Here is a 26,893-nt window from a genome sequence, read left to right on the forward strand (position 1 = left end):
AGGCCGCGGCCGGGGTCTCGGCCTCCCGGCGCCGGGCGGCGTGGACTGGCGCGCGTGTGCCCGCTCTTCCGGCGCGGGATCCCGCCGCCGCTGCTCCGTAAGCAGTTTCCTACTGTTGCGATGGGACGGTGTTGGATAAGACGCCTAACGTTTGCGGTGCAGTATCGGCAAATGTACTGTTTCAGCTGTTCTGGACTCGCAACCAGAAACGAACCAGATGGTACCGACCAACAAACACCAAGACGCACCAATTGGAATTTAGGACGAGCCTTTATTCCTGGCCAGGGACTGACTGAGAGCCTCCACTCGGGGAAGGATCAGACCAGTGCCCATCCAGGGACGAGAGTAGGTTTTAAACCCTAAAACGGCGTCCTGTTTGGCAAACACATGTCACATCTGTAACAATGAGGGAGGGATATTTTTACCGGAAGAACAGTACATTCCGAGAACCCGGGAGGGTAGAGCATTTACGGGAAGAACAAAAAACAAGACATTTTGGGAGTCCGAGAAGGGCAGGGCGTTTACAACCGTACATTCCGGAAATGGTAAACAGGGAGATCAAATCGCACGGCAGGGGTGGGAACAGGGAATTAAACTAGAACCCCTTATCTCTGTGGTGGGGCTTTTACACTTCCTACTGTTGCGATGGGCCGATGTTGGATAAGGCGCCTAACGTTTGCCGTGCAGTACCAGCAAATGTACTATTGCAACCACTGAAAAATGTCTGCCCCTGTGGCGTTGCTTCTGTTGCGGAACCCGGTACTGAACCGTATAGAAGACGCTGAGCACCAAGGAGCAGGAAGGCAGCCGACTTCACTGCGCCGTGGGGCTGGTGGGGGATGGCTCCCAAAGCATCAGCCCTGAGCTGGCTTCGGAATTGGCTTATATAGGTTTTGCAAGCAGGAAGTACGGAAGATTGAAAGCGTAGTGAATTTCTGTTGTGTAGTGTGGGTCATATCTCGCAGCTGGGCAGAAAGTCCTTGAAGTAAGTGAGTCATAGTGTTGGTCATCTCTTGTCGCCTTTGTTGCAATTTGAGGGTGCTAGAGACTGTGTGAGGGGAGGCCTCGTATTGTAGGGAGTGTCTTTCTAAGCACTTAATCTTCCCCATCCCCAGGGTAGTAGATATTTTCGTTTCCCCAACCCGGGCAATACCAACTAGCCAAATTTCCACGAGTCTGTCTTCTGAAGTCAGACGTGGTGTATTCATACCATGTTTGACAGACATATTTCTGGTTGGTTGGGTAAGTTCGTTCACAATTTAAGTCACAACACCCTGTGTAATAGTCACTAGTCTGATTGTTAGGACGGGTATTAAAGTGTAAGGACACACAAGGCCCGTAAGGGTCGCACCTGATATGGTTGAGAAGATTTGGGGTGCCTCCTAGGTGGGCCTGAAACTCCCAATGTCCTCCCTTTCCATAGATTCCTAGGAGGTTTAGATATATTGTCCATAGAAGAGTCATCTCAGACTGTTGGGAGTGGAGGGAACCCAGCTTTATTAGTTGGCTGGCCCTGAGGAGCTGTGCGCTCTGAATTCTGGGCCCTGAGTAGTGCAGAGGGGAGGTTTTATAGTCTAGTTCAAATTGGGTTGGGCCGAGGGGTCCATCGAAGTGGAATTTGACAGAAGCAGAAATTTTGCAGGTGTTATATCTTGAGGTTAGGGGATTTTAGAGACAAATCGGAACATTTTGCGGTTACCTATATTGTAGTTAAAAGCACAGAACATTACCTGTTGGGAGAGGTTATGGGGTCTTGCACCATGAGGCAGGAAGTGGAACGTGGTAAAAACACGGGTCAGGGGCTTACGGTTCTTGTTAGAGTAAATGGAGGAACAAGCAGGGCCACCGGGTCCAGCGAAATTGAGATAGTAGGTGAAGGTTATTTAAGCCTGGGTGCAGGTGGACCAAGGGTAGTAAGACCATTGGGTCCACAGGAGTGGTGGAGGCAGGTTTTATAGGGGTGTTTGGATAGGGGAAGGGTATAACAGGGGGGGAGTGGAAAATTTTTAGTCTGGATCAGGGAAGTTGGGAGTCTTGGTGACGTCCATACTTGCAGGTGCGGCTGCATAGGGCAGTTGCTTGTTCATCTCCTTTTGTAAGCTCTAGCTTCCTGTTATCTCTGCCTCAACAGCTCTGCTCAGGAAGTTCTTCTCTGTCTGGGCAGGGGTCTGACAGTTCTGACTTCCCTATTAGCATTAGGTACATTCATGGTACTGCTCTTTAAAAACTGGCAGAATGTATATTTTTTTCTACAATAGCTGTGGTGAGTTCAAACCCAGTGTTCTTGTGCATCCTGAGCAAGCGCTGTACCACCAAGCTATGTCCTGAATCCCGTATGTTCATATGTTGGTGTAAACACGTGCTGGTGTTTCCCTTACTCAGGCTGCTCCACCAACCCTGGCCTTGGGAATTCGAGAACAATTCACTAGGTCCACCCCACTCACTTGACAGTGAGAGACCATGAGCAGGCAAAGTTTGACTCTAGGAAACCAGAGAGTTTATTGCAGAAGATACCGGCCACAGGCAAGCTGGGTGTGAGTGACACAGACCCGTTCGATCCCAATTCTTTTTATTTTTCCCACTGTTCCTTCTTTTTAGGGTGCTACATTCTCTGTCTTTGTATTCATTAGGTGCCATTCCTCTGCTTTTACTTGTGGACTGCATGTGTGTCCTCCCATCATACATCAGTTTCTAATCAGATTCATGAATGTCCGTGGCTAGGTATGACATGCGAGTGATCATATAATTGGGGGGTTACTTTAGGTGGGTCAGATCTACTATGCATGCATGGACAGTCCTTGGTTCCCCTCTGTGCTTAGTTTGTGGTTGCCTCTTTCTCTGTGGGTCCCTTTCTGATTGGCCGTGGTCTGTGTCCCGCTTCAGAACAGGACAGGGTGGTCCTAGAGGTCCTTGCCCCTCTTCCTTGCTCATGCCTGTCTGCTGCCTACTAAGTCATGATGACACTCCTAATACATTTTTTGGAGGATAATTGAGACATCATGTTAGTGGTTTATTTCCTATAACTTCCATTTACATGCTACTGAATTATACATTTTTAAATGGTTGAAATGGTATGATGATATGGCAAATATCATGGGTATTTTACTACATTGTAATCACAACATGTAAATACTCAAGTGACATTTGTGCAGAAAAATAGCAAAATTTTTCTTTTTTTTTTTTTTTTTGGTCTTTTTGAGACAGGGTCTCGCTGTGAAGTTCAGGCTGGCCTTGAGCTCCCTTTGTAGCCCAGGCTGGCCTCGAACTTGCAATGATCCTCCTGCCTCAGCCTCCTGAGTACTGGGATTACAGGCATGCGCCACCATGCCTGGTAGCAAAATTTTTTTTTTTTTTTTTGGTCTTTCTTCTGTACCAGAAATCGAACTCATGACCCTGCTCTTGCCAGACAGGTGCTTTGCCGCTGAGCTAAATCCCCAGCCCCAGCAAAATATTTTTCGAGTAAGAAAATTTACTAGCGAAAACAAATGGGGAATAGGAATGGGGGATGGGGAGTAGGAATAACACCAGAGACAGGAGGAGACCCGAATAGATTGCCAACGGGCCTGCTTCTCAAAAGCAAAATCATGAGGCGGGTACAGTGTGGTTCAAAATTATGATTAAGGCCTGGCGTGGTGGTGCCTGCCTGTAATCCCAGCACTCGGGAGGCTGAGGCAGGAGGACCTTTGCGAGTTCAAGACCAGTCTGGGCTACAAAGTGAGCTCAAGTTCAGCCTGAACTGCATATTGTGACCCTGTCTCAAAATAAGGCAAAATTATGATCCACCAATAAGATTGCAAGTATAATCACTCAGGTAATATTGGTCTAATAGGAGCAAGGGCATGTGGATGACATCATTAACCTTGGTCAATAATCCATAGTCTTAGTCTTGTCTTTAGTCTCCGCAGTCTTAGTCTTAGTATTGCAGACAGAACAGTGACTCAGTTATTATAATCTCACCTTAATAGCAAGCACTTTGAAATGTAAAGTATAGCCAGAGGACTGTTACTCCTTACCAACTGTGGTGGTTTTAGGAGTTGAATCCCTGCAGAATGGCAACGGACAACAGTTTTATAGTTTTACAGGGAAAACTTGTGATCAAAAGCCACACATATTAGGCGGAGGTGATGGTACATGCCTGTAATCCCAGCACTCAGGAGGCTGAGGCAGAGGATCGCTGTGAGTTCAAGGCCAGCCTGAACTGCAGAGTAAGACCCTGTCTCAAAACAAAACAAAACAAAACAAAAAAAAGCCACACATAGCGTGAAAATCATACTATCTTTGAAACACATTTAAATGTCTATCTTAGGGTGGAACAATCTTTTTAGTCAAACATCTCCATCTGACCACAAGACATTAAGTGACAGAAACTCACCTAATTTGTTATCCTTTAAATAAGGTGTCATCTAAGGAGAATATATTGGCCTGTAAATGCACCTTAGAAGTTTATAATTATAGCCTCTAATTTTATTTTATTTTATTTATTTATTTATTTTTTTGGTTTTTCTCCGGTATCGGGAACCGAACTCATGACCTTGCACTTGCCAGGCAGGCGCTTTGCCGCTGAGCTAAATCGCCAGCCCCTAGCCTCTAATTTTAGTGTGTGACATTGCCTGGACTGTTTGGTGCCTGAACATCCCTAAGTGTAGTGACATAAGATATACACATAAGCTTTAAAAAAAAAACAACTATAAACTGACGGGTGGTCTCATGTTGATTTGACATACCTCTTATTGCAAGTAGCTGGAGCACAAGAAGGCAGATACCTGAGTCTAGAAATAGGTTATCAGCGTAAACACCCTTAGTTTTACATCTTGAAAGCACTAATACATTTAGTACACCATGAAATTAACAATGAATGTTGTAGCATATGGAAACTTATGTGTCTAAATTTAGTTTTGTTTGCTTGTTTGTTTTTTTGTGTTTTTGAGACAGGCTCTCACTATGCAGTTCAGGCTGGCCTTGAGCTCACTTTGTAACCCAGGCTGATCTCAAACTCACAACAATCCTCCTGCCTAAGCCTCCCGAGTGCTGGGATTACAGGCGTGTGCCACCACACCCGGCTTAAATTTAGTTTTGTATCAAGAGCATCTTTTAATAAGATAACCTTATTGTTTTACCCATAGAAAACTCAACCTTTTGATGATAACCAATAATAAACTATAATAATATGCTTAGCAGTGTTTACTGGATGTGTCCTCCATAAGACTATGAAAATTATTGGGGTCCCATTAGTAAAAAAGATGGAAAGAAAATAGTTCAAGGCAGCTGCTTTATTCACCAAGGGGAATCTTTTCCAGCAGTTTCCCTAAGCCTAAAGGGTCCCCATGAAATTATCATAGCAAAGTGTTGATGTCCTATGAGAACCATAACAATTTTTTTTTCCACCATACTGGGTCTCAAACTCACGACCTCTTGCTTGTCACACAGGCATTGTGCCACTGAGCTAAATCCCCAGCCCCGAGAACCATAACAATTAACACATTATTTTTGATCAATGAAAGATAACAGTTATTGTACACAGACAATAATGTGTTGTATTAAAAAAAAAAAAGTCTTGACATCATTTTGATCAGTTGGTAACCGGGTAGAAATATGTCCTTAACTCTAATAATACCTGTAAGCCAACTTAAGTTATAGACAAATATTGTAAAAATCTAAAAAAGAAAATAAGAAAAAATTGAGCTCAAACAAAAACAGCTGCAAGTATTGTAACCACTCACAAACTTAACAGACAGGCACACATAAGATAATTGTTAATAGACCAGAGTGCACTAAAACTTTTATATTTATTCTTTGAGAGTTTCAAGATTAAATCTAGACTAGTTTTTTTTAATATTGCCCAGAGATAAGTGAAGGTCAGTTTCACTCTGGAAGAGTTCCAGGGAGGGGAAACTCACCCTTCTGGAGACTTGGTCCTGAAATTCAGCAGTCATGGAGGAGAGATTTGCCTTGGACTAAACACTGTTGTAAACTATGTTATTTCTCAGGGACAGGGCAGTGGAGAAGGGACAAAAGAGGGACTCCAAGTATGGTACAAGAAATCCTAACCATCTCAGGTAGAGAAAGACAATTGGATCTTTAATCCTTATCAAAACATGCCTTCAGAAACAAAAGCCATGACTGACTCAGATTGCATTGCCAAACAGAAAATTAAACTGATAAATGAACCTGAGTAAGTGCTTTTTAACCTTGTGAAGGAGAATGAAAGTGTTCTAATTATATTGTTTACGGCTTACTAATAAAGGATTCTAAATCAGTAGTTCTAAAACCCCAGCCTAAAGCTGGATATGGTGGTGCCCATCTGTAATCCCAGTACTCCGGAGGCCAAGGCAGGATTGCTGTGAGTTCGAGGCCAGCCTCAGCTGCAAAGTGAGTTTAAGGCCAGCCTTTAAGTGCATAGCGGAAACCCTATCTCAAAAACAACAACAGAACAAAACCAATCCCAGCCTGCAAAAGAGATCTGTCACTGACAGGGGCAGGTAATAGTCTAGAAGAAATCTTGGCCCTAGGACAAAGAGGTCTCTGAGACATTTTGGATTCTCCATCTGCTCCCCCAAGTAACTTCCCTCAGTGGCAGTGCTGGCAAGGCTCTCTTTAAACTCACTCTGAAAAATGTATCCCCAGGTATCTCTAATATACTTAAGAAACTCACAGATTAAAGTCTGTACCCACTGTCCCTCATGAGAGGTCAATGTTTGATCTAAGGGTAACATTACATTTCTGAAATCCAGTTTATAGGTCTGAGTAAGTCCTCCAAAGGCCTCCATGTACATATCAGGATCATCTGAAAACTCCCCTAGATCCTCCCTGACCTGCTTTAGGCCACTGAGAGGAAAGTGACACAGGAATGTGGGTAGTCTAAATTCCCCAGCTACTTCCGGTAGGGATGTTGTCCTCTAGGAGCTTGAACAAAATCAGCTTAGGATGGATGCAGCCTCATGGAGGCTTTAATTAGCTCCTCTGTCTTACAGTACAATTCTAATCTTTAAATGGCATCATAATGAATACTTCCCTCTTTATTCCCTCTTGGCACTAGGAGGTAAACAGTTGAGGGTGGAACCTCTACTAGTATTTAAGAATACTGCCCACAGCTGGGCATGGTGGCTCACGCCTGTAATCCCAGCACTGGGAGGCTGAGGCAGGAGGATCATTGCGTGTTTGAGACCAGCCTGGGCTACAAAGTGAGCTCACGGCCAGCCTGAACTGCATAGCGAGAACCTGTCTCAAAAAGACACACACACACACACACACACACACACACACAAGAATACAGTCCAAGGGAGTAAGAAATTTTTATATTGTACTGTCTAGGAAAAGAAATGCAAAACAAAAAAGTCAGGCATCCTATTTAGTTTTATTTGATTTCTGTACCGTCACGGCATCCCTCAAGTAGATTCCACTCCAGGGCAGGTGGATGTCGTGTGGAGAGAGACCGGAAGACAGAATTCAGCCAGCTTATCCACCCTTGCACTGGTGGGTGATTTCATCTTCCCAGGGAGCTCCTGTACTTACTCCTGGAGGTGGTTTTTATAAGCACAAGTTACAGCTGATCTCAGCTGTGACAGTCATGTCTAACAGAGGAGGCACTGCTTAGCACTGAACCATTGCTTGCTAGTTCTTTGGAAGAGGGCAAGTACCAAAGAGTGATTTGGAAGTAATGAGCATTTCTCAATAGTCAGGTAAAAAATGGCATGGAGGAAATATCCCACCCTGGTCCCTGGGGTAAAGAAGTCTCTAAGACATTCCTGTTCTCTACCTGGGCAGCCTCTTTAAGCAGCAAGACAAGGCTTTGTTTTTAAAATGTTTTAAAGAATTTTTAAAATATATTTGAAACTAACAGGTTAAACTTATATCCATCGTCTAGCAATCACAGTTTACATGTTAGCAAAGGTACATTTATTAGTCTTTTATGTGCACATAAAAGGAAAAAAAGGCTAAAATCTTTTTACTCTTAGCTTATGCAAGGCACAAATGTAAATTGTTGCCCTTGATCGCTGCCTTCCTGCGGGAAAGGCACACTGTTGTCGCAAGTTGGGGATCTAATGACAAGGTGGTTCTAAGTTAACTCCCAGCAAGTTGGAGAAAACTTAAGGGGAGTTCTCACTAGCAGAGAGAGAAAAGCACAATGGATAATTGGATTTTTCTGCTGGCCAATTTCCCAGCTGGGGGGCCAGTTTCCGCTGAGGAACCTTTAGGTGTCCGCCAGAGAGTAGCCCTGGCTGTGACATCTCGGTTTCTCTCGGTTTGTACTGCTCCACACAACCAGAGTTCTGACTCCAGAAAGGAATCCAGGTGCCTGTCCGGTCAGTATTCCCTTGGCCATTGGCTTCCGTAGGGATTCACCAGAAGATGCTGGGGAAATCTGTCTTCTGCCTTAAGAGTGGCAGCTGCTCTAAGGGCACTTAAGTAGCTGGCAGAGTGACCACTGTTTGTGAAAGTTCTGTAAGGGACAGATAAAAGTCCAAGCAAAAATCATTACATAGCGTTTTATAAGTTTACAGTAAAAATTTCAAAGTCCACAATGTATTATCAAAGTATGTTCATCTCCTACACATAAATGTGAGATCAGGCTTAGGAGTGGGGAGATAGTCAGGAGGTTGGGGATTCTCCCCTGAACTAAATGTTTTGACTCCTTAAGTGTGGTGCTTGGGAAAATAGCTCCTTCTGGTTTTACCCAGAAGCCAGTTTTTTCCATGGAGTCTAAGGTTGTTTGCCAAGGAAGACTGTTGCCCAGAACTCTAAGCCAAGACATGGCTTTTATGTGTATATGTCCTAGATGGGCAAAATTCGGGGTGTCATCTGACCCAGAGATGGGGTATGTATTCCTCATCTAAGATGACTTCAGCCACGGGAGTGTGCATAGGGTGTTACACATGTTTGCAGCCTGTCTGCATACTCAGGGACTGAAGAATTAGGCTACCTTTGTGTTTTCTTAATGCCAAAGAAAGATAAATCTTGGCTAAAAAAATAAACCCCTTCTTATTGTAAACTGAAAAGATGGGAATGATTTGAGGATGAACCTGGCCAGGTATGTTGGCACACCCATGTAATATCAGTGCTCAGGGAGGCTGAGACAGGTGGATTGCAAGTCTGAGCCCAGCCTGAACAATTCAGCAACTCCATGTGACCTTGTCTCAAAATAAATAAAAAAGGGCTGAAGATACAGCTCAGTGTATGTATAGGTCCTGGGTTCAGCCCCAGGTACTGGGGGAGAAGTTAACCATTCACCAGTAAGGTCTCTGTGGCGCTAGCATCCAGGAATTAACTAATTCCTGAGCATTGTGTGATAGTAGAGTTGCTTGGAAGTAAAGAAACTGAAAGGGAACTGAGAGATACAAAGGACACCAAAAAGATACAAAAGAGCAAAGATACAAGAGATACAAAAGAGATACAAAATAAAGAGACAGGAATGGTAGTACAGAACTTGCTGTATTTTGCAGTCTGAAATATTTTTTACTAGAAACAGTCTGAAAGAGGCCTGGAGTTTGAGACCAGCCTGGGCTGCAAAGTGAGCTCAAGGCCAGCCTGAACCGCCTAGCAAGACCCTGTCTCAAAAAGACAAAAAAAAAAAAGAAAAAAGAAAAAGAAAAAGAGGTCTTGGGAGCTTTCCTGTGACTGTCGGGTGAATCGTGCTTTCTACAAGACTGAACTTCCTTGATTTATTTTATTATATAAGACCTGGCACTATTTGGTCTGCCACGTGCTGTGTATATCTGTCTCCCCCTGAACTGCGGAAGGCGGTGCTCTCTGTCTGTCACCCTAACGACACAGAGAACCCAAACTGTGAGAGAACCACCCTTGGCAGTACTCAATATCCTTTTACTAGACCTTACTGCCAAGTTAGTCCTTAATACCCAAGATGGAAGTAAAGATGGTAAGGACCAAACTCCTTTTTTTTTTTTTTTTTTTTGAGAAGGGGTCTCACTAAGTTGCCCAGGCTCCTCTTCCTCCCGAGTACTGGAATTACAGGTATGCACAGCCAGGCCTGACTGTATTGCCTTTAAAAAAAACTTGTATCATGAATAATTGCTGACTCACTGAAGCTTCAAAAAATTATGTAGAGTTTTCTTGTAGCTTTTACCTGATTTGCTTATAGATAGTATCCTGTCTAATCGTAATGTACCCATTTAGATTGGTACAGTATTGTTAATTAAGCTTTAGAGTTTGTATAAAGTTCCGCAGTTTTTTTCTGATGCCGTTTTTCTGTGTAGGACACCATCCAGATGCCTTCCTTACCTTTGTCGTCCCTCCTTGGTCACCTTCAGTCTGTGACAACTCAGTCTTTCTGTGCCCTCTGAACCTTGACAGTTTTGAAGAATTTTGTTATTCATAATACTAGAATGTCTCTCGGTTTTATTATGTGTTGTTTTCTTGTGCTTTGATTGATTTTTTTTTTTTTTTTTTTTGTCTTTTTGAGACTATGCAGTTCAGGCTGGCCTTGAGCTCACTTTGTAGCCCAGGCTGGTCTGGAACTCACAACGATCCTCCTGCCCCAGCCTCTGGAGTGCTGGGATTACAGGTGTGTGCCACCACGCCTGCCACCACACCCTGGCTTTCTTGTGTTTTGATTGAGAATGAAGTTAATGTGTCTTATTTTTGACTTTAAAGTTGTTATCTCTCTCCTGTTATCAGTTAGCATTCAAGTACTCTCTTTCTCCTTAACTTTCATCCAGTAATTACACCCATCAGTCAGCCTCGCCTGCAGCAGTGAGTACTGTTCTTTCCCCTTTTTCCTTCTCCTCCTCCTACGGAAAGGTTTTGTGCGGAAGAGTTGCCCACTTTCCCCTTAATTTATGTACCCAGTTTTGTCAGTGTTTGGTTGTGGGTGTGTAGTCTTTGGACTGAAATGCAGTGCTATTTCTTTTGTTGCTTAAGTTAGTCTAGCTGTAGCAGTGAGGAGCTCTGTAAGCTGGCTCCTGTGATCCTTTGACATTCTTTCCTTGTTTTTTCAGTCTTTTGCTAATTTTCTGCTACTGCCAAACACTCACATTTTCCTTTCCCCCGCTTGGTACCAACCCCTTCTCCAGGGAGGCTTGGCTTTTTCATTGGGAATGGTATTTGGAGATCAAGTTTGAGCACTTTAGATATGAGTTTGTTATTTTTTAATTGATAAGTTATTATAAATATTATTTTAAGGTTTTGAGTATGTACCAGAAACAATCCTTGGCAGTTAATATCTCAGAGAATTGTTTGCTTATTATCAGTTTATAAAATATACGCCACGTACACTCCTAGTGGTAGGAAAACACAAAAATAAAAGACTGATAGTGGGGTTTTCAGAAGAAAAGCAGAGAAACAAAACTACCAATCCCATGAAATGACAGAGCAATTTTGAGAGAAAAATATCTTTTTTTTTTTTTTTTTTTGACTTTTTGAGACAGGGTCTCACTATGCAGTTCAGGCTGGCCTTGAGCTCACTTTGTAGCCTAGGCTGGTCTCGAACTCATAATAATCCTCCTGCCTCAGCCTCCCAAGTGCTGGGATTACCACGCCTGGCTAGGTTGTAGAATTTTATTTATTTATTTGGTACTGGGAATTGAACTCATGACCTCAGGCTTGCCAGGCAAGCGCTTATGCCGCTGAGCTCTATCCCCGGCGGAGAGAAGAGTATCTTGAAAGATGCCAGGTCTCACCTTGGAAGTCCCATGTTGTTTCCGAAGCCATGTTCATTGTCGGGATAGGTGTGATGTTACCCTCTGGGGTAGGAGCCCTGAGTGCCAGCCTGGGTGTTACTCCATTTCCAAGTGGAGGTTTTCTTCTGTCCTCTGGAGCTAGCAGGGCTTGGGAGGAGCGTGTGGCTCCCCTGGCCTGGTGCATTGGAGGCTCAGCTGCCTGGCGGCCTCGCGGTGGACGTGCTCTGTGCTCCGGCCAGTGCTGGCTTGCTTGCTTGGATAACCCCGCCTTTCTGTTCTGTGAGGCTGAAGTCCCTGAAGGAGCCGCGTGTGTTCACGGGTCCCGCGGAGCGGAACATCGCCCTGCGGAGACAGCGCGTCCGGGTCTAGAGCCACAGCTGCCCCGCGCTGTCCCGGGTGCTTTAGGAGCACAGCCTTGTGCTCTCCCCTCTGCCGGGAGGGGTGTTCGTGTGACCTGCCGCCAGGTGGAGCTCCGGGAGTGGATGTGGAGCTGAGCCCGTGTTGCTTTGGGTCTGCGGGAAAGCCAGGCCTGGCCTCCCTCAAGTCGGGAGCTGCGCATTCTGTCAGGTGACCCCGGAGCCTGAAGCAGGGGCCCCCTCCCTGCGCCCCAGCAGTGCCGGGTCAGTGGTGGCTCTGCTCTTCGGCTGTAAAAGTTCCTCCGCCTTGCGCACAGCTCCCAGGGTCATTCAGATCCTGTTCCCAGGCCTCGGTCCCGTGTGGGGCTCGGGGTAAACGATTTCTGATTTCCTTTAAGCAAAGTTATTATTTGGTGCGGACAGTTCGGTCTGTGCCAAAGATGGATCTTGGACCATCTGATGCTCAGGCAGTCAGTTCTGGCGGCACATGTCTAAGGACGAGAGTGGGAGTGGGCGTGGCCTTCTTACCCTGAGCACAGGAAGGCTCCCCTTTCTCCTGCCTGTATCCGTCTGGCCAGGTAGCTTGTGTTTCTTTCCCGAAGGGAGCCTTCGTTCTTCTTGTTCTTGTTCAAAGGCTTCCACAGGGTGGGGACCAGGCCTGGCATGCGGCCCGTTGGAGCCACCCAGTGTCCGAACTGCAGCCTCCCAGTTCTGCTCTCTCCTTTTTCCTGACTGGTTTTTTTGTTTGTTTTTAGAAACAGAGTTTCACTATACAGTCCAGGCAGGCCTTGAAATCAGGGCACCCCTCCAGCCTCAGCCTCCCGAGTGCTGGGCTTTCTGGCAGTTTTGACCAGGTTGGTCTCCTGAGTCTCCATAGGACTTTTAGGATCAGCTCAGCAGTTGCTGTAAAGAAGTCATAGGGATTATGTTGAATCTGTGGACCACTTTGTGGACTGTTGCCATCTTAATCCCTTGACATGGATGTCTTTCCATTACTTTCTTTTGACAATGTTGTGTAGTTTTCAGAGTGTACATTTACATGTCTTTTGTAAGTTAAACTCTTTCTCAGGCTGGTAAGTTTTACTCTTTTTCACGCTGTTGCACATGGTGATGTGTGGCCTGTGGCACAAGCTTCTTTTCAGATGTGAAGAAACAACATTTGGAGAAAGCCCAAAATGCGCTGCTGTGGGCATCGTTACCATCCCGTTTTACTCAGTGCGGCCACAGGTTTCCAGAGCAAAGGTGACCACATGAGATTCCACAGCTCCTAAGTGGGGAGCTACATTTGGAGCCAGATCTCAGTTCTGTGTCTGTGCTCTTTGTACTACTGTACTATCTCCTGAAAGAGGCTTGAACTCTTAACTGCATTTGTTTTGCTAAATCTTTTTTTTTTTTTGGTCTTTTTGAGGCAGGGTCTCCCTATACAGTTCAGGCTGGCCTTGAGCTCACTCTGTAGCCCAGGCTGCTCTCGAACTCACAGTGATCCTCCTGCCTCAGCCTCCCAAGTGCTGGGATTACAGGCATGCGCCACTACACCTGGCTCTAAAAATATCTTTTTCTTACATTTTTTTTCAGTGTTAGGGATCAAATCCTGGGCCTCAGGCATGGTAGGCAGTTGCTCTACTACTAGCCATACCTCCAGCACCCCCTGACTGGACCATCTCCAGATGGATCAGGAGGGGCACACACACCAAGCCGAGAAAACATCCCAGGTCACCTGAGATCTGAGATGCTGGCAGGAATTACAGGAAACCTGTCGATCTGCCCGGGGGAATTGGAAGCTTTACTGTGCCAGGTCTTCCAGTATATGAACATGGTCTGTTTTTCAGGTCTTACTTGACTTTTTTCATTAGCAGTTTGTGCTTTTAGCCTTATCCAAGATTCTCTGTGACCTGGGATGTTTTCTTGGCTTGGTGTGTGTGCCCCTCCTGATCCATCAGAGATGGTCCCGTCAGCAGGGTGTAACAGCGCCATGTGTGATGGGTGTCGTTTCCTTCTGAACAGGCATGCTGTGACTTCGGTCTCTTACCATTGATGTGTGATGTCCCAGCAAATGGCAGTGTTCTCTGTGGTGCTGAGAAGACACCCTGGGGCGCTGGCAGTGCTCTGGCAGCGGTGCAGACCAGGTTTGCACGCAGCTGGGTAGACTGAGCAGGAGCGATGCCCCCAGGCCGGTGGTACGAGGTCCCTGCAGTGCAGGCCCCAGCTCCCAGGGAGCGAGGGCGCCTTCTGACGGTGAAGAAAGAGGAGGAGGACAAAGGCTATGCCTCGGTGCAGACTGCCAGGCCGCAGACACTCAACCGCCCCGGCCAAGAGCTCTTCCGCCAGCTCTTCCGCCAGCTTCGCTACCACGAGTCTTCCAGCGCCCTGGAGACGCTGAGCCGGCTCCGGGAGCTCTGCCGCTGGTGGCTGAGGCCGGACGTTCTCTCCAAGGCCCAGATCCTGGAGCTGCTGGTGCTAGAGCAGTTCCTAAGCATCCTGCCGGGGGAGCTCCGGACCTGGGTGCAGCTCCATCACCCTGAGAGTGGTGAGGAGGCCGTGGTGGTACTGGAGGAGCTGCAGCAGGATTTGGAGGGCTTGCCACGAAGGGTGAGTGTGAGCAGCTGTGGTCCCCACCGCGTGCTGCTGCCAGGGGTGGGGCAGCCTCTGGTCTGCAACTTGGGGTGCAGGGAGGCCTCCCCTTCCCATTGTAGGGGCAGTGGAGCTGTAGTGAACAGGGCTTTGAGCTGTGGGTCGGCAAGTGCCTGTGAGTTACAGTGGATGCCGTGTAGAGAGGCCCGCTCCTAGTGTCTCCTTGGGCAGAAGGGCACTTAGGGCAGGATGCAACACGTAGGATGGAGCATCCAAAAGCAGGCTCTCTGTGCTGTGCTGAGGACCTGTTTGTGGATAGATAGATAGATAGTGTGGGTAGCTCTTGGTCGAGCTGCACGGACTTAGAGACCAGAGTGCTCTGAAGTCCCAGGGCAAGGGCCTGCTCTGCCCTGGTCTCTGCCCAGATGGGCATTGTCTGTTTTTGCACCTGAGACTCTTCTAGGCTTCCGTGGCCGACCCACAGGAGCAGCATCACCCCTGATGTGTTACCGTCCCCTTCAGGTTTGCAGTGGGGAGCTCGCTTCCTGCGAGGTCACTGCTGTTGCTGCCTAGGACGGTGTTTGGCAGTGGCTGCTACGGGCCGGAACCTGTCTGTCTTAGGAACCAATTTCGTTTCTCAGTTCCAGGCCCCAGGGAGGGGACAAGAGCTGATGGGGAGGGGTCACTGTGGCATCCAGGGACTGACTTCGGTTCTACATGGACCAGCTAGCTTGTCCTTAGGTGAAGTGAGGTTCACTGACTCCTTGGGTGCCCCCATCCCCAAGCAGGTGGGAGGAGCCTCTGAGCGCTGCTCCTTGCATGGCCCCTGCTGCCTGGAGGTAACGGAGGGGCCTCTGCCCTGTAGAGACTAGCAGTGTGGCCTCCTGCCTGAGTCCAGTTTCTGACTCCCCAGGGACCCTCTCCTACTTTCTTCCGCAGGACCCAGGCCTTGACCCGAGCCCGGATGTACACTGGATGGGCACTGCGGCCCTGCAGTCCTCGCAGACCTGGCCCTCTGTGTCACCGCTCCGGAGCAGCTCTGCTCCCGGACACCCGCTGGAGCCCCCCTGCGCAGTAGGAGTGGGTGACATCCTGGCTGGGCCACCCGGTACTCACTGACCTCCCGCCACCCCTCCACCTCCTGAGGGTCGTCTCGTCAGTGTCCTTCCCTATGCAGGCCTCTCTGTGCCCCTCAGCTCGGTGTCCTTTACATCTTCTGTGACCTGCGTCTGGCTGGTTCCCCCTCCATTGCCCCCACTGCGTGGCCCCCAGGGGACACAAGGACCTGTCAGTGGGGAGTTTCACAGCAGAGTCCTCCAGGACTGGGCAGGGGTGGGCTTCTTGGTGGGGTGTCCGTGCCAGGCAGTTCTTTCATGGCTCACTCTTCTCTCCTTCAGATCCTCCTGCCGCCCTGGCACCTTCCCTCTCCCAGAGCGAGGCGACCCCAGGAGCCTGGACTGCAGCTACACGGTCCCCGATGCCAGAGCCACAGGTAAGCTTGGCCCTGCTGATGGCTTGCCTCCTATCGTGGCATCTCAGAGACCCCACTGCCCCGCGAGCCCCGAGCTCCTCTCCTGCCCATGGTCCTTTGCTTTTGCTGGATCTGCCCTCTGCCCGTGCAGAGCCGGCACACTCTCCGCCCCCATGCAGGCTGGGAGGTGGGGATCAGCGCCAGTGTTTCTGTAGGAGGCCACAGCTTTCAAGGACGTGGAGGTGACCTTCTCCCAGGACGAGTGGGGGTGCCTGGACTCGGCCCAGAGGAATCTCTACAGGGATGTGATGCTCGAGAACTACGGGAACTCGGCATCTCTGGGTGAGCTGCTGACACCCCACACGGCCAGCGCCTGGCTTCACATTGGCGTTAATAGTGCATGCAAGGGAGTCTTCCTTGGTGCAGATCCTGGCTCTGTGATCACGTCATCTGTTACCACACTGTCCTCCTCTAAAAAGTGGGGATAATCACGCCTTCCCTGCTGGGTTATTGTAAAGATTGAAGATGTTTCAAGTTCCTGGTCTTTGAGAAAATGTCAGCATCCTAAAACTGTGTGCTGACCTGACCAGCAAAGCAGTCCCAGCTCCCACTCGGGTGGTCCCGGCAGCCCTGGTGTCTGACTTTTGTCAGCCCCTCCTTTCTGTGTCTGCTCAGGGTTAGCAGAAATGGCTGTCTGGGCTCCTACCGTCCTCCTCCTGCCCCTACCTGGCCCTCAGGCGAAGACCCTAGTGAGATGACCTGTGTGACCCGTCTGCCTCCCATCCCTTCTCTTCTCTTTGCAGCGGGGTCCTTCCCCAAACCTGCCCTGATCTCTTGGTTGGAAGCAAGGGGGCCCTGGGGGCTGAATGTGCAGACGGCTCGGCCTAAGAGGCTTCTGGATTCTACCCCTACAGGTGAGTTCCAGGGAGCGGCCTGGCCCTGCCCCTCCTGCCTGCGCCCTTCTCTCTCAAGTGCCAGTAATCTCTGGAACTGCTCCGTCACACATGCCAGAGAAGACTAACCAAGGGAGCTGGCCCTGGCCTCTGCCCGGCTGGCTGAGATGGCTGTCTGGCCCTGTTCCTCAGTGACCTTCCCACTGAAGGTTTCACCGTCCTCTCCCCTGCTTGTGGGTTCTCCTCCTGGTGCTGTGCACACCCTGTCTTTTTTTCTGACTTCTTTCCGCAGTAGGCTCGATCTCCAGCCCTTTCATCCAGGTGCCTTGGAGCCCTGCCTCTCGGCATGGGGAGCTGTCCTCCTCCACGCTCCTGTGCCTGGATTTGGTTCCCCTCCCTCGCTAGCCACCCCTTCTCTCAACCCGTTTCATGTTCCCGCGGGATGCATTCTGCTCATCTCCAGCTCTGTGCCCGTCTTGTGTCCTCTGCCCTGCCCTTTGCTATGGAATTCCCTCCGTTTTTTTGCCTTGGCCTTGACCATTTTGAAGAGGCATTGGCAGTCCACGGGGAGCCTCATACCCAGATTCCCAGCATTTTATGGCCACTTTTGCATTTTTAGTTTCAAGTGTGGGAAGAGAGTCCATTCTCTGTGTTTTAATTTTTGTCAGGAGCTGAGCTCCAGATTAAGACAAACAAATTCGTCCTAAAGCAAGAACCTGTGGAGGATGCAGGAGGCATTGCTGTGGTGTCCAGATGCCCTGTGGCAAGTGCTCCAGAGGGAGAGGAGCGCAGAGAACCCTCCGAGCAGCAGAGCTGGCTAATGAAGCCCTGTGTGAGATTCAAGAAGGAAGAGTCTGATTTCAGCCCCAGGGTAGAGAAAGAATCTGAAGCGTCAGGAGGAAGTGACTCTCTTGACATAAAACATGTGGCATATTTGAGAGTTTCCAAGAAAAAGCGATCCCTGAAACACGGCTGTGGCAGACACTTGCGGAAGAGTTCACACCACCGCGACTGTAAGAAATGCGGGAAGGGGCTCAGACACGAGGTGGGGGGCTTTGGCCTCCACCCGAGGGCCCATGCCGGGCTGACGGGGAGTGAAAAGGACACCCGTGGAAAGGCCTTCGGCCTCGGCGCTGCTCACCAGCACGAGCAGGGTCTGCACACAGCAGGGACGTTGTACAGGTGCCGGGACTGCGGGAGGACCTTCAAACGGAGCTCCCACCTCGAGTATCACCAGAGAATTCACAGCCAGGAGAAGCCGTTTAAGTGCAGGGTGTGTGAGAAAGCCTTCAGGTGGAGCTCCAACTGCATCCGGCATGAGAAGATTCACACTGGTGTGAAGCCGTACAAGTGCGGTGCGTGTGAGAAGGCTTTCCAGCGCCTGTCAGCCTACCGTCTGCACCAGGAAACCCATGCCAAGCAGAAAGTGGAGCTGGACCAGTATGAAGAGGTCCTCACCTACAACTCAGAGCTGGATCCGCATTTGAGAGACCAGAGTGGGGAGAAGCCCTTTGACTGCAGCCAGTGTAGGAAATCCTTCCACTGTAAGTCCTACGTCCTTGAGCATCAGAGGATCCACACGCAGGAGAAGCCTTACAAATGTGCCAGCTGCAGGAAGACCTTCCGGTGGAGGTCCAACTTCACCCGTCACGTGAGGCTGCACCAGGAACAGGAGTTCTGTGCACCAGATCCCTGTCCAGACAGCGGCAGCCCGAAGGACTTCTGTCAGCCGCAGGGGCCCCCTGTCGTGGAGAACACTTTCCTGTGTCAGCAGTGTGGGAAGACTTTCACTCAAAAGAAAACCCTCATTGAGCACCAGAGAATCCACACGGGCAAGACCCCGTACCAGTGTAGCGAGTGTGGGAAAGGGTTCACCTACAGGTCAGCCTTCATTGTTCACAAGAAGAAGCACGCCATTAAAAGGAAACCCGAGGGCAGGCCGACTTTCAGTCAGGACGTTGTGTTCCAAGTTCCACAGAGCAGCCATGTCCCGGAGGAGCCCCACAAGTGCAGCCAGTGTGGCAAGGCCTTCCGCAATCACTCCTTCCTTCTTATCCACCAGAGAATCCACACCAGAGAGAAGCCGTACAAGTGCAGGGAGTGCGGCAAGGCCTTCAGGTGGAGCTCCAACCTCTACCGACACCAGAGGCGGCACTCTCTGCACCGACAGTGCGAGCACCGTCAGAGTGACGAGCCTCCCAGCCTGTCGCCGAAGGCCCTCACTGACCAGAAACCTTTCTGGTGCCAAGAATGTGGGAAGACCTTCACCCGTAAAAGGAGTCTCTTAGACCATAAGGGCATCCACAGTGGAGAGAAGCGCTATAAATGCAACGTGTGTGGGAAGTCTTACGACAGAAATTACCGTCTTGTTAATCATCAGAGAGTCCACGCTTCAGAGAGGCCTTTTAAATGGGTGGGGAAAGAGTTCCTGGGGAGACACGCGCTTTCCATTCACCAGAGAAAACACCCCCGAGTAACACAGGCAGAGTGCGGCTCATCTGGGCTGTCATCCTTTCCGCACACCGGGCTGGGTGCACAGGAGTTAACACCAGCGGAAACAAAGCCCCTGGAGGAAGGCGAGGAGCCCTGTGACCAGCGCGCTGCGTTCGCGGGACTCCAGGACAGGCCTGCTGGCAAGAAGTGCCACAAGTGTAGCACGTGCGGGAAAGCTTTCAGCAAGGGTTCGCTGCTCCTCAACCATAAGCGCTTCCACACTCGAGAGAGGCCCTTCAAGTGCAGAGTGTGTGGGAAGACCTTCAGGTGGTCTTCCAACCTGGCTCGGCACATGAAAAACCATATTTGAGCGTAGCCTGGGACCTGCTGCGGATGGTGGGGGTGGTGGGGAGGGCGGTGGTCCTGGCCACCTGGCTGGGGAGCCCTCGGCTAGGCGGTGTGGGAAACCTTCACAAAGGGCCCAGCCCTTGCGGTTTCAGAAGCGAATGGCAGGCAATCGTGAGAATCTCCAGGCTCAGGGAGTTGCCGCGCCCACCTGCCAGTAAGTGGTAGGGGGAACAGCAGCAGCGGTTCTTGGGGGCCTTGTAGAGGCCCAGGGCTCCCCGGCCAGGTGTTCTGTATCAGCTAGGGAACGACCTGTACCCTCTGTGACTGGACAGAGTGAGGGCTGGTGGAGCCTCAGTTGCTCTCGGGTCTGGCTGTGATGGTGCCTGTTGTGTTGTCGTTGAAAGCAGGTGTTGGGAACTAGTCCTCCCCCGAGGTCTCCTGAGGCCTTCTGGCTGGCTCCCAGCTGTCTGCTGAAGGCCCCCCTCGTCTCTGCAGCTGGGGAGCTTCCCTCAGGACCCTTCCAGGAGGTGGTCTGAGTGGGAATTACAGTGTGCAAGGCTTAACCGCTGACCCCGGGCTCGGGGAAAATGCTAAGGCCAAGAGGTTTCTCGTGGTCAGCGCTGCGGCCAGTTCTCTGAGTAGAGTCCTGCACTGTGGTGTCTCAGCTTTTCTGTTGGCTTCCAGCCCGGCATGGCCATGGCCGCAGTGCTGCGCTTAGGTCCGCCTCTTCTGCCCGCTGCGGGTCTCCCCTCTGCAGCCCTCCTGCTTGCGGGTCCGGTGCTGGTGTCGGGCTCGGCCCAGAAGTGCTGTGCACTGCGGGCTGCCCTCGGAGCGGGGCTGGTGCGCAGGGCGCCCTCACTTGCCCACCCACTTGTGTGGAAGCAGAAAAGGTCACCGTGGTGGTGCAGAGGACTGACGTTTCTGAAGTGCGTGTGAGCGTTGCTTTTGAATGACTGAGGGCTTGGGGCCCGGGTGTAAGGCTGCGGTGCCTCGGCAGTGTGGCAGATCTCATCAGCTCACGGCTGAGCTGCCTGCCAAGCAGGGGCGCGCTCCCGGAGGGGAAGAAACCAGCCCGGCAGCATCCTGGGGTGGCTTGCTCAGTCCTCTGCCCGCTCAGCACTGCCGTGGGCCGGTGGGCGCGAAGGCGGTGCCATCGGTGGCGGCAGGAGCACGGATGGCGGATGGCCGGAGCAGGTGTCTTCTCTTGGCGTGCTGCTGTGTTTTCACCTGTGTCACCTCAGGTGGCCCTGCCATGCTCCTGCCTTTCTGCAGTGGAATTGAGTGTCCCATCACTGGAGCGGTGTCCTGAGTTCTGCGTGCTTTCGGCCAGGTCACGTTAAGAGCCTTGGAGTCATCACGCCTGGGCTCCAGACTCTGGGCTCGTTGGCCTTTTCCGAGCCCGTGACCTTGGGGAGCTGGCAGACCCTGCAGTGGCCTCTCCCGGTGTGTGGTGCAGCCGGCTGCCCTGCTGACTCCGGCACTGGAGGGCGTGGCTCGCCGAGGCTGTGGGTTGGGCGCTTGGGTTCTCGGGCCAGCGTTCTCCCAGCAGTGTTCCGGACCGTCAGCTGCGCCCCAGCCCTGGGAGTAGCCTCTTGTGTCTCAAGTTTCATTCCCCAGCTCCTGTGCTACCTGGTTCCTCATGAAGTTCCGGTCCCAACAGGTGTTTTTACTGCCATTTTTATAGAATGAGATCTTATTTTTCTACATTCCAGTTAGATTTTAAAATACACAAAGAATGAAGTCAAAACCAACAGATCCTTTTATACTGAAGTATTCCTGTTCTAGGATTGTGCTGCTGTCTGGTCAGTACATCTTAGTTCTGTAAGTGATAGTATTATAGAAATGTTAATGGACTCCTGACCTTGGGCATAACGACTGAACATTTTGGTGTAACCAGTATTGGCTTTGACTTCACCCCTACCCCGCCCACCCTGCCCCTTAGATTGTCCTGCCCTCGCCATCTCTCCTCCCACAGTGCCACCCCTCTGCTCTGGCCCAGGCCTTCACTCTCACAGCTGTGCCCATGCCCGGCCCTCACCCGAAAACCTGCTTCCCAGCCCCCCTCTTCGGGGCCATGTCCTGCCTCGTGACTTGTGCTCGGGTTTCTAGCTAATGCTTGTCACTGCAGCATGGCCATGCACTCTGAGCTGGGGTTGGGCACTTCCGTGCAGAGCAGATTATATATAACTTGTCTCTCTAAAGAACTTGAGAACTGAATTACTTCAGCCACGGTGGGGATGGAATGCTTTGACGTGCCCCCAGATGTCACGTTGGCCACCCTGCTGGTTAGAGGCCTGCTGTGGACTGTTTTGAGCTGTAGGACTCCAGTTGACACCATCTGGTTATCTCACCGGGGCACACACTCGGCCTGGGGAGCACGCAGGCTGCTTCCGGCCTGGCCTGCCTTCTCTCCGCTCCTGGGAGAACCGAGGCTGGGGATGGGGACAGCCAGATGGGCAGGGGCCATCCCAGCGCGGGGTGGGTGTTACCTGTGCGGCACGCTCAGCCCCTCCCTGACAGATGGTCAGATCAGGCAGAGATACTTGCAGAGGAGAAGGCAGGAGAAACGCAGAATGAGAGTGTCAAACACAAGTCAGTAAATTCTTGAAAGCCAGAGTGTGCCTGGCTAAGTGTGTACAACAACTGGAATTCACACTGCTTTGTGAGTGGCAGTTGTGACAGCTGCTGTGCCAAGCAGTTTACACCGGCGTGTGCAGTTGTGAGTGCTCTGCTGGCAGGTCCCCTCCTGGACACCGAGGTGGATGCCGTGTGAGGAAAGAGCTCCTCGTTGTAGCGCTGTCCAGGCGGCGGGTTGGGAGAAGTGCATGCCATCATCAGAAGAACCGGCAAACAGGTGGTGTTTTGTTTTGTCTTTTGGTACTTCAGGAAGTGAACTAGAGTTACAGCTTTCAATAGAGAAAGCTGCAGAAGGTGAACAGTGCTAGTCGCCTAAAGTTAAGCATCTGTGTGTCCTTGGGCATACGGCTTCTGCTGATTGGTGTTTCCCTTTTACTGTAAATGGGGTAGTAGCACCCGCCTCACAGGGGGAGGGGTAATTAATGAAATAATGCATGTACGGTGCTTAGAGTAGTGTCTGCGATGTACATGTTCTTGGTATATAGAAGACAGTGTTACTGTTTTGCACAACATATTTTCTGTGGATTAATGAGAATGTAGAGTCATGAATTGGAATGATGTAAGAAAGTTGCTGCTCTGCCTCCCAGGTTAGGAGAGGCCGATGGAATCGCAGAGGGTTTATGGGACTTCACTTGTTTCTTTGCTCATTCTCTCTCTCTCTCTCTCTCTCTCTGTCTCTTTCTCACCAGAATGCTAAGATTTAACATGTTAATGTGGGTTCTTTTTAACTCCTTCAAAATATATCAAAATAAAGAATTTTAAAAGATGCAGTCCTGTGTCTTACGATTAATAAAAACTTCAACTCTGCCATTTACAAGTTACTTAGAACAAACTACTTGATTCTTTTTTTTTTTTATTTTAAAGAGTAAAAGAAGGATAACAATAATAGGAGGGGCTTACCAAATTACAGACAAAAGTGGTAGGAAATTATCAATGGTTATTGTTTTACATATTGTTATCTATAAGATAGTTTGTCAGGAAAACAAATAGACAAATGATAGTGAGTTACAGACAAAAGAGGAGGGGGATTATCAATAGTTGTTGTACTATACTTAGGTATCTTCAAAGTGGCTTCTAAAGAATATAAATAGAACTATACATGAGTGACCTACTGAATAATCATTCAATAATTCTCAATGGTTGTTGTAGGAAACACATAATAATAAACTTGGATCCATTTATGAAATAGGATAGGAACAATACAAACATTACAGAGTTATGGATAGATTAGTAGGAAAATATCAATGACTGCTGTAATACATGGTGGTATCTTCAAAGTGGTTTCTCAGGAAGACAGAGATACACAAGAAGGATCTAACAAGTAGTTACAGCCTAAGGGTTGTCAAAAGTCAAGAGAGTCGTCTGGGGCGAAAGCCATTTTTTGTAGCGTTTTCTTTCCAGCCTCCCATTGCATTTGGGCCCCACAACCAGTTAGTGTCCTCTCCCCAACTGTCAGCACAGGCAGCAGGAATCCTGCTGCAGACTTCTCCGGAGCTCCACCACAGCCTGTACTGTCATGGGAAGAATGGCTTCCAGGGAGTCTCCCCAGGTATTGTGCAAGGTCCTCCTGGTTTACAGCTTCCGAGCGGCTCTTGTGACCCCAGTCCACTGGACCTCTGACTCCATGGGCTTAGTCTGCATTCTCATGTTCTCTGAGTCCTTGTTCAGCAGCTGCTCCTCTGCTGGCTCTGGACCTTTCTGGTTCTCAATAGCAGGAGCAAGAGTGGCCCGTTGCATGGCACGTATTCCCAGGGGTTGTTCGAAGTTTCAATGATTCACACACATCCGTGGGTGGGCATCTGCAGCCGGTGCATGGTGGGCCAATTGTATCACTGTTTCTCTGTGTCATGATCTCAATTGAGCGGTGGTGGCCGGCCTAAGGGCCGGTGCGCAACAGCGCTTGCCACAGCATTGCTCCGCATGTGCTGGGGGCCCTCCTTCCGGGGGCCTACGAGGCAGGAAGCTAGCCAGCCGGAAGACCGGTGCTCCCCGCCCGTGGCTCCCTGTGCGCCGGAAGCCCTCCTTCCCGGGGCCTACGAGGCCAGGAGTGAGCTGCCGGTCCAAAGACTGGCGCTCCCCACCTGAGGCTCAAACTACTTGATTCTTAAGGCTTTAGTGTCCTTACTTGCCAAGATGTTATGAAAGGGACAGACAACTGCAGTGGTTTAAAAGAGCATGGATGTTCTGTGTGTGCCCAGGGTACACAGGTATCTAAGTAGGGAGGAGCAGAAATGCCGGGACGGCAGCAGCTGCTGCAGTGGCCAGCACCCCAGGACCGACGGCTTTGTAACAGCATCTGTCCCCATTTTCAGTGTGCTGTTTGCTGACTGCTCTTTATTTTCATACCGGGAATCAAACTCTCAGGACCTTGCCCTTGCCAGGCAGGTGCCTGTGCCACCGAGCGAAATCCCTGGGAGTTGCTTGGGGCTCTTACACCCTCCTCGCGTGCTGTCCCGTATCGGGGCATGCTGGCGAGAAGGCCCGTGGACTCCCTCAGAACACCAGAGGGGAGTCTACACTGCGAAGCTCGGTTCCTGGAGTGCACTGAGCCCTTGTCGCGTAACCGCAGTAACCAGAGGCACTCTGCCCTCTTTGTTCCAGCTGTTACCTAGCAGCAGGGGGTTCTTTTGCTCAATTTGGACGGAAGTCATGAATAGGCAGAGTCACTCCCTTAGTGTTCGAACCTCTACATGTTGAGCACCAGTAACTTGGCTCCCAGCGTTAGCAGCTGGAGCCCCAGCTTCCACTCGCCCTCCGCCAGCAGCCAGAGGAGCTGACAGCCTCCCAGCAACTGTTTTGCTTTTGCTCGGTCACCAGTCTTGGCTACTGGGCTCCGTGTTACCCGTTAGTGCAGCGAGCTGCCGTGTGTGCGGGAGAGATCGTGAACAGGCCAAAGGAAACCAAGAGGCTCCCGCGCAAAGGGAGGCGGTACACGGGCTGACCTAGTAAGGGTCAGGGGAGGCCCGCTTTGTGTAGAGCAGCCAAGGTGGGTTCACGTGTGTGCAGTGTGTAGTCGTGGGTAGCAGAGGGGCTCCTCAGACTGGACTGGGACATCTGAAGCTGGATACATCAGAAGTACCTCGGGGGGTCATTGGCTTTTCATCTTGAGGTGGAAGCTGACCGGCCCGGCTGCCTGCCCTGCTCTCACAAAGCCTCACTGAGCTCTGTGTTGTTGTCACTTGGCATGTGCAGTCTCACCGGTCTCAGCATCAGCAGTTTGGGGTGGTAGTGTCTGATGCCATCTTTCGGGGGCAAACCACAGGAACAGGAAGGAAGGGTGGTGGCTAAGATTGGCCAGGGCTGGAGTGGCACAGTGGCCTTGTGGAGCAGAGCTCAGACCCATGGGGGAAGGAGCCCTCCAAAGGGTCTCAGAGGAGGAGCTCGCTGGCCTTCAGGGCTGGGCTGCTGTGGCATGGCACCAGCTGCTGCTCCGGTTCCCTTTGCCATGATGCTGAGAATGAACCGCGGAGGAGACTGGCTTCTGGTTTCAGCCCCGTCACTCACTCGGCTTTGCAGCTTTAAGGCAGCAGAGCACGGCAGCAGCATATGGGGCTGTAAGGAAGGGGGCTGGGGTCCCATTGTCCCCGTCAGGGACCCAACTGCCTCCCACTAGGCCAACTTCTTCGAGGTTGCACCGGCCTGTAGCTTCCCCCAGAGCCACGGTCCTTTGGAGGCCCCTCTCCAAACCACAGCAGTGGTAGCGTTTGTCCTCCCGGCTCGGTATTACACTCGGCAGAACCTTCAGGTGAGTCTGCTGCCCACACGGTACAGCAATGCTGAAAACTAGTTTACAGTCGCGTCATTCGCAGCAGTGTTGCTTCCAGCTGAAGAAATTCCAGGAGCATTTAATACACTGAAGCTGCATTTGCCTGGAAGAGCCAGATGGTTCCAAAATAATCGTGTCCAGGGTAGCCTAAAAAGACTGTACACAGTAGCGTTCCTGGGGGAGCCCCACTTCCAGTTTGCGTGCGAGTGGACGTGGAACGCGTGTCTGTACCCAAGACGACACAAGCCTGGCAGAGAAGGTGGGAGAAGTGAATCGGGGAGGTTCACGCTGGCCTCTGGAGTCACAGGAGAGTTCTGGCACAGCGCAGTGCCCTGTGGAAGTGAGTGTGCACCGGAGACTTCCGGGAAGATGGAGTGGCGAGCAGCTAAGCTGCTCTGAGAGTCAGAGTCCAGACCCTGGAAGATGGGGAAGAAAAAAGTAGATTCCCAGGAACCAGGAAGGATCTGACAGGATTAAAACCTACAGAGAAATTGAAGAGACCGATGTGAACATACTCTCTGAGGAGAATCATGACCTGAAAGAACAAAACGAAACAAAAAAATGCCCGTCACTCTTCACCCCGATGCAGGACTCTAAAATAGTTGATTGTGAGAGTCAGCCAGCACTTACAGCACAGCTCCAGGTAAAGCAGAGCTCAAGACGTAGCCCCTCTCTCCCCCTGTAAGATTTCCCCAGTGCCAGGGAAGCAACCCTGTGGGCAACCCATCCTTCAGGAACGCGGTCTTGTGTGTTCTCACCGTGGTCCTATGCTTTTTTTTTTTTTT

General features: G+C 50.4%; 1 protein-coding gene across 1 annotated transcript; it reads left to right on the top strand.

Annotated features, from left to right (window-relative positions):
* The first annotated feature begins 56 nt into the window (after window positions 1-56).
* On the top strand, window positions 57-23,112 carry Znf445 (zinc finger protein 445). Its single transcript, XM_005383482.2, has 7 exons — window positions 57-345; window positions 13,994-14,578; window positions 15,500-15,668; window positions 15,958-16,052; window positions 16,247-16,373; window positions 16,835-16,945; window positions 17,593-23,112. The coding sequence occupies exons 2-7, from the start codon at window positions 14,150-14,152 to the stop codon at window positions 19,725-19,727; spliced, it is 3,066 nt and encodes a 1,021-aa protein (XP_005383539.1). The 5' UTR covers window positions 57-345; window positions 13,994-14,149; the 3' UTR covers window positions 19,728-23,112.
* Window positions 23,113-26,893: the final 3,781 nt, after the last annotated feature.

Source organism: Chinchilla lanigera, unplaced genomic scaffold (assembly GCF_000276665.1).
Source record: "Chinchilla lanigera isolate Chin_1 unplaced genomic scaffold, ChiLan1.0 scaffold00019, whole genome shotgun sequence".
Classification (NCBI taxonomy): domain Eukaryota; kingdom Metazoa; phylum Chordata; class Mammalia; order Rodentia; family Chinchillidae; genus Chinchilla; species Chinchilla lanigera.